We start from the raw sequence: 12,399 nt of genomic DNA on the forward strand, positions 1-12,399 counted from the left end.
TTACTTTCTGGGACTTGGAACAGCCACCTTGACATAGTAAGATGTTGATCACCCCAGATTACAGATTCATTTGAACCGTGGGAAGCTTTGTTCTTAAGAGAGAACTGAAAATAATGAACAGAACCACTGACTTTTCTTAATACAATTTAGAGGTTATGAAATTAATGTGTTTTTTTTAAATTGAAGGATGTTCACTATAATATTGTGTTAGTTTCTTGTGTACAGAAAACAGTTTCACACACACACACTATATGTATCAGTTCAGTTCAGTTGCTCAGTTGTCTCTGACTCTTTGTGACCCCATAGACTGCAGCACGCCGGGCCTCCCTGTCCATCACCAACTCCCAGAGTTTACTCAGACTCAAGTCCATAGAGTCAGTGATGCCATCTGACCATCTCATCCTCTGTCATTCCCTTCTCCTCCCACCTTCAATCTTTCCCAGCATCAGGGTCTTTTCAAATGAGTCAGTTCTTTGCGTCAGGTGGCCAAAGTATTGGAGTTTCAGCTTCAGCATCAGTCCTTCCAATGAACACCCAAGACTGATCACCTTTAGGATGGACTGGTTGGATCTCCTTGCAGTCCAAGGGACTCTCAAGGGTCTTCTCCAACACCACAGTTCAACAGCATCAATTCTTTGGCACTCAGCTTCCTTTAGAATCCAACTCTTACATCCATACATGAGTACTGGAAAAACCACAGCCTTGACTAGATGGACTTTTGTTGGCAAAGTAATGTCTCTGCTTTTTAATATGCTATCTAGGTTGGTCATAACTTTCCTTCCAAGGAGTAAGTGTCTTTTAATTTCATGGCTGCAGTCACTATCTGCAGTGAGTTTGGAGCCCCCCAAAATAAAATCTCTCACTGTTTCCATTGTTTCCCCATCTATTTGCCCTGAAATGATGGGACCAGATGCCATGATCTTAGTTTTCTGAAGGTTGAGCTTTAAGCCAACTTTTTCATTCTCTTCTTTCACTTTCATCAAGAGGCTCTTTAGTTCTTCTTTGCTTTCTGCCATGAGTGTGGCATCATCTGCATATCTGAGGTTACTGATATTTCTCCCAGCAGTCTTGATTCCAGCTTATCCTTCATCCAGCCCAGCGTTTCTCATGATATAGAAGTTAAATAAGCAGGGTGACAATATACAGCCTTGACGTACTCCTTTTCCTAATTGAACCAGTCTGTTGTTCCATGTCCAGTTCTAACTGTTGCTTCCTGACCTGCATACAGGTTTCTCAAGAGGCAGGTCTGGTGGTCTGATATTCCCATCTCTTTCAGAATTTTCCGCAGTTTATTGTGATCCACACAGTCAAAGGCTTTGATAGTCAATAAAGCAGAAATAGATGTTTTTCTGGCACTCTCTTGCTTTTTCAATGATCCAACGGATGTTGGCAATTTGATCTCTGGTTCCTCTGCCTTTTCTAAAACCAGCTTGAACATCTGGAAGTTCACGATTCATGTATTGTTGAAGCCTGGCTTGGAGAATTTTGAGCATTACTTTGCTAGTGTGTGAGATGAGTGCAATCGTGTGGTAATTTCAGGGTTCTTTGGCATTCCCTTTGTTTGGGATTGGAATGAAAACATTACATATATACATGTATATGTATATACATATGCATACTCTTTTTCATATTCTTTTCCATTACAGTTTTCCACAGGATATTGACTGTAGGACCCTGTGCTATATAGTAGAAGCTTGTTGTTTATTTATTTTATGTACAGTCATTTGTATCTGCTAATCCCAAACTCCTAACTTATCCCTCCCCCTCCTTTCTACTTTGGTAGTCATAAGTTTGTTTTCTATGTCTGTGAGTCTATTTCCTTTTCATCAATAAGTTCGTTTTTGTCTTATTTTAGATTCCACATATAAATGATATCATATGATATTTGTCTTTCTCTATCTGACTTACTTCACTTAGTATACCAGTCTCTGGGTCCATCCATGTTCCTGCAAATGGCAATGTTTCGTTGTTTTTTATGGCTGAGTAATATTGTATTGTGTGTATGTGTGTGTGTAGACCACATCTTCTTTATCCGTTCACTGGATGGACACTTAGGTTCCTTCCATATCTGGGCTATAGTAAATAGTGGTTCAATGAACAGTGGGGTGCACGTGTCTTTCCAAATTAGAGTTCTGTCTGCATACGTGCTCAGGAGTGCAGTCGTTAGAGTGCATGGCGACTCTGTTTTTCCTTTCTGAGGATCCTCCACACGCTTCTCCATAGTGCTGCACCAATTTCACAGTCCCATCCACAGTGTCGGAGGGTTTCCTTTCCTCCACATTCTCTTTAGCAGTTTTTATTTGTAGACTTTTTGATGAAGGCCATTCTGACCAGTGTGAAATGATTCCTCATTGTAGTAAGGTGTTTCTTAAATTAGGATTTCAGTGGGGCAGTATATTTTCAGCGTCACTTTAAAATATAAAATTGAGACCTTAAGCACACACTCACCCTCCCTGTTCACTTACTTCTGCAATGACCATAACACCAGTTGTCATTGAATCTCAAGAGAATCAAGTGAGGAAATAACATCTCACCCCACAATAATTTTACCTCCAGGAGCATCTGATGCTGAGTCTAGGAATACAAAAAGTCAATAGATAGAGACTTTCCTGGTGGTTCAATGGCTAAAACTCTGTGCTCCCAATGCAGGGGGCCCAGGTTTGATCGCTGGTCAGGGAACTAGATCCCATAGGCAACTAAGCCCTAGTACAGTAAAAAAAAAAAAAAGGGGGGGAGGGTTAAACAAATCATAAAAATTATTTGATCAGTGGCAATTTAAAATGATAATTTTACATTAATAAACAGATATATTTGGAAGTCAAATTTAAAGTTTTGCATGATTTCTTAAAGCAAAGTATTGAACTTCAAACAAGCATTACAAGTGTAGGAGGCAATTTAAATTCTCTTCCCAGATTCTGCCACCCAGGGGTCAACTGACATCAAATGACTTTAGAAGAGATGCTCAGGCAGCGTCTGTGTATCTGACAGGACTTAGTAAAACCATAAAACTTGTTTTTGTCATGAGGTTTACTCACATGTCGTTCCTAACTCAGAACCATTTGGGAACTTGTCTTTCCCTAGAACCCCCCACACACAACTCACCTGTGCGAGACACCTGTCACCTGGGAGTCCCGGTGTTGGCTGTGTGGTCTTCCCAGATGTGCCCTGTTCAGAAAGTATTATCGCCTCCTGCTTCTTTTAGAAACCCTTTAAGACACACTTGTTGGGTGTACCTTTCACCTTAACCATACCCTTTGCTTTCCAAAGGCAGTAAAGTTGAACAAATCAGGTTTTCTGCATGAGTGAGTGGCCATAAGTTTATGTCTTAACCTCCCATGTCATGTACTTGAATTTTAGAAATTTTTCTGGCACGGATCAGGAGGGTGATTCTAATGACTGGAACATCAGACTCTGTGGCTACTAGGGGATAGACTGCTTTAGGAAGTCAGGTCTTCTCCGTAGGCATGAGGCCATGCTTTGGGAAGTTCTGGAGCAGTGGTTCCACAACATTTTCAGCACCAGAGACAGGTTGCATGGAAGACAGTTTCTCCATGGACCCGGGTGGGGGGAGGGGGTGGTTTTGAGATGACTCAAGCACATTACAATTATTGTGCACGTTATCTCTATCATTGTTACATCAGCTCCTCCTCAGACCATCAGGCGTTAGATTCTGGAGGTTGGGGACTCCTGCTCTAGACCTCAGATTCAAACCCATGCTTCTATAGTGTACTTAAAGAGCTATTACCATAAAGACAAACTCTGGCATCAGATTCAGAGAACTCATTCTTACCTGGTACCAGGTCACCTCTGGACTTTGTGCATCACTTTGGTGGCTGAGACCTGGGCAGTAAATGGAGCTCATGCTACCAAGAAGAAGGTGTTGCTCATGTGAGACAGAACTCTCACAGGACATATTTGTTTGGGGCTTAACTTCTAAGATCATCCAGACACAGCAGGCATTCTCTTGGGGGCTCCTAGGGAAGTTAATAAGGTCCCGTGAACACAGATCAATCCAGTCAGTCCTAAGGGAAATCAACCCTGAATATTCATTGGGAGGACTGATGCTGAAAATGAAGTTTCAATACTATGACCACCTGATGCAAAGAGCTGACTCATTGGAAAAGACCTTGATGCTGGGAAAGATTGAGGGCAGGAGGAGAAGGGGACGACAGAGAATGAGATGGTTGGATGGCATCATTAACTCAATGGACATGCTTTTGAGGAAACTTTGGGAGATGGTGAAGGACAGGGAAGCCTGGCATGCTGCAGTCCATGGGGCTACAAAGAGTCGGACCGACTTAGCAACCAAACAACACCACCAACAACATGAACACAGATGCTATGGTCAGATAGTAAAGGACTTGGAGATGTTTGCAGAGAGAAATGCATTTGAGACATTACCTCATCCTAGGTCTACACATGTATAACCCGGCATGGTTTATCCCTGTGGTCAGAAAATGAAGGGTGCTCTTCTCCTGGATGACGTGAGGAGCATTCTGAGTGATTTCTACTGCTGGGTCTCCATTCTGAGGCTGCAGGTACCACTGGACATCAGAGAGGTTCTTATTACCACTACAAGGCAGGTGTTCAGAACCTCGGGTGGGTGAGAGCTGACTTCCGTGGTAGAAATGGGATTTCTGTGGCTCTGGCAAATCACAAAACAAGACAAACTCCTCCCCACACCTTGCAGAGTATGTTCTAAGCGGCTTTTCAGTGAAGCAACCTGAAAACCACAATAAGCAAAACAACACAGAAACACATTAGAAGATGAAACTCTATAGCGCTGGTGCATAAACACTATCAAGAATAAAGCAGATATCTAGTGGGAAACAGTTGTACAGCCCAGGGAGCTCGGCTCAGGGCTCTGTGATGACCTCGAGGGGTGGGGTGGGAGGGAGGAGGGAGGTCCAAGAGGGAGGGGATACGTGTATACATACGGCTGAGTCATGGTGTTGCACAGCAGAAACTCACACAATATTATAAAGCAATTACATTCCAATGAAAAATAAAAGTAACTCTTTATCTTCAAACAGTGACTGGAAATTGCCTATTTTCTATTAAATAAATATTGAAAGTTGTAATTTTGAAAAAAGAAGACACTCTAACTTATATTTCCAAAGAGTATTTGGTTTCACAAAGAATTAAGCTCCCATGGGTGTCTTTCTTCTTATTATTTTCCATTTTGTGAGGGAAAGAAGTTCAGATCTAATTCCCTTCCATTGGTCTTCAGCATCACTAATAGTAATGGAAGTTTCCTGTTAGAGATGGCCAACCCACCTGTAAATCCTCTTCAGTTGCATCCACTGAATACTCAGCAAGGGTAACTGGGCTCTCCATCAATGCTTGGAATCAACTCAAATCTGTTCAGCCCAATCATGTCTCCTACCCCCATTTTAACAGCAGAAAGGAAGTGCTCTGGATAATTATATCATTTCCTCATGTATCACAGAATATCTGTCACTTTCACCTTGGAACATAAGACTCACAGGGTCAGCAGGAAAAGTGAAAAACCCCTACCTGGAATATTCAGTCCTTTGATGCTCCCTCCTGCGATAAGCCAAAGAAATATCCAGCCCAAATAAAGCATCATTCTCCCTGGGTCCCTGTCATCACTGCAGGACATTGGTTCTGTGGTCAGAGTAGAGGACATTTCCCCTCAGAGCTCCACCCTGAGGATCCTCTTCATTTCTGTAAATCAAGAAATGGGAAATGAAGAAATTGGAACCAGCGATCAAAACGCAAGTCACACAGGAAGCTTTGAAAGGGCAGGTCCTACCCAAAAGCCCTCATATGCCCGCACTTAAGTGGTATTTTCAGTGGTGTGTGGAAGTCCCTGCATACCTCACTTCTTACTCAACTGAAGGAGGAAGGGCATCTCCGACTCAGGGTCCTGCTTGAATTTACCCTCCGTACAGTGTGTTCTTTTGATGTTATTTCTTCCTGGAATACTTTTTTTTTTTTCCTTAAGTTTCTGACCAAGTATGTATATTTTTGGGCTTCCCTGGTGGCTCAGACAGAAAAGAATCTGCCTGCAATGCAGGACACCCAGGTATCTTCTGGGTCGGGAAGATCCCCTGGAGAAGGGAATGGCAACCCATTCCAGTATTCTTGCCTGGAGAATCCCATGGACAGAGGAGCCTGGCAGGCTACAGTCCATGGAGTTGCAGAGTCAGACAAGACTGAACGACTTTCACTTCACTTCTAATCATGTATATTTTCATGAGCAGTTTAGAAAGAGTTAGGAGAAAGTTTTCCTGAAAAGATGATCCAAGTTGTGTGAAAATGTCAGATTCTCGTTAGGGAAGCTAGTCCTGTAGCTCACGTGTATAAATGAGAATGTCTGTCATTTGCTGGCTTGTAACAGATGTTAGAGAATAGAGGATGCTTGACTTACTGTGCCCCAAGTAAGACAGGGAGCTCTGTTGCTGGGTGGCATTTCTAAGGATTCTCTGAAGTCTGAAAGGAAAGAAGGTCACCCCCAGGTAGAATGTCAGACCCTGGACTGTGTTCATGGTGGTTTTGTCCATCTTTTTGATAGAGTGGCTGTTGGAACTTTCAAACCATTTGAAAGAGAGGAGGGATGAGGTTGCTGGGTGCGTACCTGGGTCCATCCAGGTTGTTGTTATCGTTTAGTCGCTCAGTCGTGTCCAACTCTTTGTGACCCCATGGTTTGTGCAGCAGTTTGAACATTCTTTGAAGACATTGCCTTTCTTTGGGATTGGAATGGAAACTGACCTTTTCCAGTCCTGTGGCCACTGCTGAGTTTTCCAAATTTGCTGGCATGTTAAGTGCAGCACTTTAACAGCATCATCTTTTAGGATTTGAAATAGCTCAGCTGAAATTCCATCATTCCGCTAGCTTTGTTTGTAGTGATCATTCCTAAGGACCCCTTGACTTCACACTTCAGGATGTCTGGTTCTAGGTGAGTGATCACACCATCGTGGTTATCCTGGTCATTAAGACCTATTTGGTACAGGTCTTCTGTGCATTCTTGCCATTCAGATTGCCATAACAGAAAACCAAAGACTGGGTGAATTATACCCAAGAGAAACATCTTTCTCAAAATTCTGGGGTCTGGAAAGTCCAAAATCAAGGCACCAGCAGGGTTACCTTCTGTGAGGCCTCTTTTCTTGGTTCATAAGTGACACCTTCTCACTGTCCTCATATGGTGGAAGGGGCTACCCATGTGAGGGAGATAGAACACGGAGACCACCCTGACATGAAGCGCAGAGGAAGTTTGGAGGAAAGACTCAATATTGACAGTCAAAGCTACAGAAAATTTGGGTGCAAGCAAGACTGGGCAGCTTCTGTTAGGCTTGGCCATGGCAAGCGTGGAGTGTTTAGGGTGATGGGGATGAGGGAGTTGGAGAGGAGCGTGGAGAGTGGGGACAAGCCACGCCCTCCCCAGGCTCCCCTGCGCACAGAAGACAGGACAAGGAAATGTTTCTGCCGGTGCTGGCTTCATTCCACCTTGGAGGAGAAGGAGCTGGAGGGGTAGCAGGCTCAGTGCAAGTGAGAGTGAGGAGAGACAGCATGTACCGACTTCTCTGAGGAGGCAGGAAGAGACAGACCCAGAAAACCACAGAGACATTATCCTGGATGGAGGCAAACAGAGTCATATACACTGGGAGTTCCCTCCAGATCCGTTTGCCCAGGGTGGACCCAAAGTCAGGATGTTTCCACCTGGCGGCTGATCTGCTGAGAGGAGGGCACGCTCAGTGAAGAAAGGGCTTCACAGGATGGTGGAAAGACCTAGGGTGCCAGGGATGGGGACCAGAGTCACTGCATCAGTTATTCCCAGTGGTGACAATGGCAGGGGGCGGGGGCTGTGTGGGCGGCGCTCTTATCTTCTTACCAAGATTGTAAGCAAGGAACAGGGCAGGGTAAGTAACTGCCTTTCAAGATGAGGTCTGCTTCCCACCTCTGCTTGCCTTTCCTTTGCCTACAAAGCCCCTGAAGGGACAATATCTCCATCTCCAGTCACTGCCTGGAAACAAGGTCTACAAGCACCTGCCTAGAAAACAAACCTGAGAATGTCATTTCTGTGCTGATAACCTCACCAGCCCTCCACCTATGAGATAAAGACTCCATTCCAAAGCATCAGATGCCAAACCCTCTATGACCTGATATGGCTCCCTCCTGACTTATCTTGTGCTTCATCCCCAGAGAGACCTCCATTGACCACTTGCGGCACGATCAAGTGGTCTACCTCCCTCCTTATTCCCCACTGCACCAGCCAGCAGCCATTTCTCTTATTAACTCATGTGTTGGATTACTTTGTCTTAGCACTCATTATTGTCTTGTTTTAGAGACTTTTCCCCTAACTAGAATCAAAGCTCCATGCCGGCAGGAACTGAGCCTGTCTCGCGGGATGCACAGTCTCCAAGTGTGTGGCTCACACAGAGCTCAGTGAGTCCTCATTCAGAATTAATCCACACCACAGTGTGGTCATTTGATATACCGTGTTCTCCCACCAGGTTTGGAGCTCCTTAAAGGCAGAGATCCTGTTTCAGAAATCTTATCTCCAAAGCCTAGGACAAATCTTCGTGCATAAATCATAATCAATTCTATTGTCCAAATAAATGCAGAAGAATTCAAGAGGAGTCAAAACAAATCAATATCGACAATTAACTTGCTGTGTGACTCTAGCTAAGACACTTAGCCTCCCTCTGCAATTCAGGATTTTTAATTAGCAAAATAAATTATTTGGACTGTAATAGTTGTTTTTCCACCTTAGAGCTTGGGGGCTCAAACTTCTGGGGATTTGGCTCTGAAATCTGCTTTTTTTTTTTTAAAGTTCCCTGACTGGGGAAATCATGAGACTCTATGATTTCTAAGATTATCTCACCTCTAACATTCCACAGTTCCATGATTGAATGACCAATGACCAATCATAGAAAATCGGCTACCACGACACCTATAAGTCTCCAGCCCTCAGAAATTCCCATCCAAATATTGAGGGGACAGATGTTCTGTCCATGACAAGTTCACTTGCTGGGTTAGGACCTCAGGCTGCCTGGGACTGTCTCTAGGCAAGGCCTTTGTCTCTGGGATTGCATTTCTCAGATGACCTCCATTACAAGAATCACCCAGAACACTTATTACAAATTCACCTGTCTGAGCTCTCCAAACCATATTAAATCAGATTCTCAAAGAGAAGAACTTTGGGCTCTATATTATAAAGAAGTGTCAGGGGACTTCCCTGGTGGTGAAGTGGACAGGAATCCACCTGTCAATGCAGGGGACAGGGGTTCTATCCCTGGTCCAGGAAGATCCTACATGCTGTGGAGCAACTAAGCATGTGTGCTACAATCACTGAGCCCATGAGCCTAGAGCCTGTCCTGGTAACAAGAGAAGACACCACGATGAGAAACCTGCACACCGCGATGAAGAGGAGCCGCTGCTCATCGCAACTACAGAAAGGCCTGCGTGAAACAATGAAGACCCAGTGCAACCAGAAATAAATAAATAAATGAAAAAAAAAACAAGTGTCAGGGAAGTCACTGTGACCCAGGGAGCACCCCTGGGCAGTCCTGCTCAAGGACAAGAACAGAGCTTTGGGAGGTAGGTCCGTGCCAGGTTACGGCAGTTATTGCCAGCACTGCTATCAACTGAACGTGGGAGCTAGTCCGTTCTGGAAACCCCATCCGTGTGGGATAACTCAATGGGTATTGTTTGTCAACATCTACCTCTTCGAGATCTTTTAGTATCTATGAGATGCCTTCCATTCCACCATCACCAAAACACTTCCAAGAATCATAAGGAATTACCCAAGGTGCATTTACCAAACATTTATCATGTACTGAGCAACTTAAAGAAACCAGGCTGCAAGTCTTTCATGGGAGTAAAACAATAGCCAGGAAGCTCTGAATCTAACGGGGTCCTGCCCTTTTACATACTTTATGCTCACACTTGGGAAGGCAGATGTTGTCTTTCTGGTTTTACGGATGGACAACCAAGGCTCACATTGCTGAAAGAGTGGTCACCACTATTAATGATAATTGCACATCTTAGAAATATTAGAAGAGGAATTTCTGTCCATATGAAGAGGGTCTCAGAGACTAATTTTCCTATCACCGTATGTCATCACCTCGGAGGAGGAGATGAGAGGGGGCTTCCCTGGTGGTCCAGTGGCTAAGACTCTGTGCTCCCAATGCAGAGGGCCTGGGTTCCATCCCTGATCAGGGAACAGATCCCACATACCTCAACTAAGAGTTTGTATGCCACAACTAGGAATCCTGCGAGCTGCAACTAAGACCCAGCACAGCCAAATAAATAAAGTTTTTAAAAGGAAATGAGAATCACAGGGTGACTTCAAGTATCTGACGGGTCTCTTCTCCAAACCAGCTTCCATACCTGCTTTCCATATTTCCTTTGTCAGAGGTTGAAGATCCCCAAGCCCCCCGCCCAATCAGTTGGTCAAGACTACGCTTTCAATATCTTTGGTTGATGATGAATTATTATTTTTGCTGATCCAGACTTTTGATGTGAGAATAAGAAGAGGAAAGGCAGGTGGAGTAGGCAGGTATCAACAAAGAATCTGAGACTCAAGTAGGGGAATCCCACCATCAAAGACAATTTCCCATGGGATCATCGGTGACTGTACACAGAGAACACACGTATGTGTAGACATCTGATCTGGTGAAATAGCAACCATTTAATTCAACTAATATTATTATGGTTCTCACATAATCCATGGTAGCTTTATCTACCATTGTCTAGGAACTACAGAAGATCAAGAGTATAGCTTGATCCAGTGGCTAAGACTCTGAGCTCCCAAAGCAGGTGGCCTGGGGTTCAATCCTTGGCTAGGGAACTAGATCCCACATGCTGCAACTAAAGATCTCATTCATGTGCCACAACTAGAACCTGGTGCAGCCAAACAAATTTTTTTTTTTTTTTTAAAGAGTGTAGCTCACACTCTTAGCGATCTTACGGCGGTCAAGTCAAGACAAACGTTGAAATTCAGCAAGCATCTTAAATCCCTCTACTCTCCAGCTTTCCCACAATATACTCGAAGCATTATAGAAAGGCTTATTTGGTAACCACAAGGTTTTTAATAATGTAAGGCCTCCATATAAATGGAGATATAACTAGTTCAATACCACACCTAATAGTATAAAATAGTTAATGAAAAGGAACTGAATTAGCAATCCATTCTGAAAATGTTTCAAGTTCTTTTCTCAACTTAAATTTGCTGGTTAGGAAATCTAGTGAAAAAAAAATGTACTCATGTCTTACCTGTACTTCCTGTCCTTAAGACACTGAAAAAGAGGAAGGAACTTCAAGGCTTTATTTCAGTGACTGCCGGCTTTTCTATCTGATGAAGAAATGTGAGCATATCCATTTTGAAAGAGGAATACAGTATGTCATCCTGCCCAGAGAGATACATTTAACTCACACATGTTTAGAAATAATAAGCTAAAACTGGAGAGAAAAAAAAAAGGAAAATCTTTTACTAAAGGAAAATGACCATTGACATTGTCAAATTCATGATCATAAAGAGAAAAATCAAATTAACTGCTTCTGTCAGTAGAAGGAAATGACCGAAAGATGAAGCGTCTAAGATTCTCTCCAGGCCAACCTCCTTGACTAGATAAGGTTTGCGGTCAGGTTTAGTTGAAAGAGTGAGTAAGCCGACTTCCTTTACAGGAATTTCCTCTGCAGATTATTAGCACTCAACTCAACTTCTCAACTGTGGGTTTGGGGTTTTTCTGTTTTGTTTTGTAAAACTAACTCCCAAAAATGTAACCTTTATGATATAGCCTAAAGCTTTTCTTGTGATTCACTTTTTTAATTCTGCAAAAGGAAAAAAAAAAAAAAACTCTATCGACATTTTTTTGAAACAATGATTTATTTATACAGACATGGAAATGAATTTAAAGTCTAAAATCACCAAGGTTTTTTGGCACCTATTTATGATTAAAAGAAAGATTCAAAATATAACATCTAATTAAGAACACCCTGCGTGGTGTGTGCTCAGCTGTGTCTGACTCTTTGTGATCCCATGGACTGTGGCCCACCAGTCTCTTCTGTCCATGGGGTTTCCCAGGCAAGGATACTGGAGTGGTTTCCTACTCCAGGGGATCTTCCCAACCAGGGATAAAATATGTGTCTCCTTCATCTCTTACGTTGGTAGGTGGATTATTTAACCACTGAGCCACGTGGGAAATCCCAATTAATGTTCCTTTCAGAGAACAAATAAAATCGCTTAATAGGAACCTGAGGACTCTCTGAGAGCTTCCTGGTCAGAAAGAGTCTTGATTAAGCTTCTTGGTTAACCCTAGAAACCATCCTTCCTCAAGATAAGGCTATTCATCGAGCATCTGAGTGCTCCAGGGCTGTTTCTACATTTATCTAGAGGGTGATGTAAAATGCAAAAGAAGACTACGTTCACTT

The 12,399-nt window shown here is 43.2% G+C and overlaps 1 protein-coding gene across 2 annotated transcripts in view; it reads right to left on the reverse strand.

Annotated features, from left to right (window-relative positions):
* The window catches only part of LOC122703930 (interleukin 18 receptor accessory protein), a 32,422-nt gene extending 20,881 nt beyond the window's left edge, over positions 1-11,541 (reverse strand). Inside the window, exons 1-4 of one of the 2 annotated variants that reach the window (XM_043918500.1) lie at positions 11,242-11,541; positions 5,518-5,688; positions 4,402-4,723; positions 3,791-3,974 (exon numbers count right to left, since the gene is read on the reverse strand). In XM_043918500.1, the coding sequence (XP_043774435.1) occupies positions 3,791-3,974; positions 4,402-4,723; positions 5,518-5,650 (639 nt within the window). In that variant the 5' untranslated portion in view covers positions 5,651-5,688; positions 11,242-11,541. The remainder of the gene's footprint in view (positions 1-3,790; positions 3,975-4,401; positions 4,724-5,517; positions 5,689-11,241) is intronic. The other variant, XM_043918501.1, reaches the window with a different exon arrangement.
* Positions 11,542-12,399: the final 858 nt, after the last annotated feature.

This window comes from Cervus elaphus, chromosome 11 (genome assembly GCF_910594005.1).
Source record: "Cervus elaphus chromosome 11, mCerEla1.1, whole genome shotgun sequence".
Classification (NCBI taxonomy): Eukaryota; Metazoa; Chordata; class Mammalia; order Artiodactyla; family Cervidae; genus Cervus; species Cervus elaphus.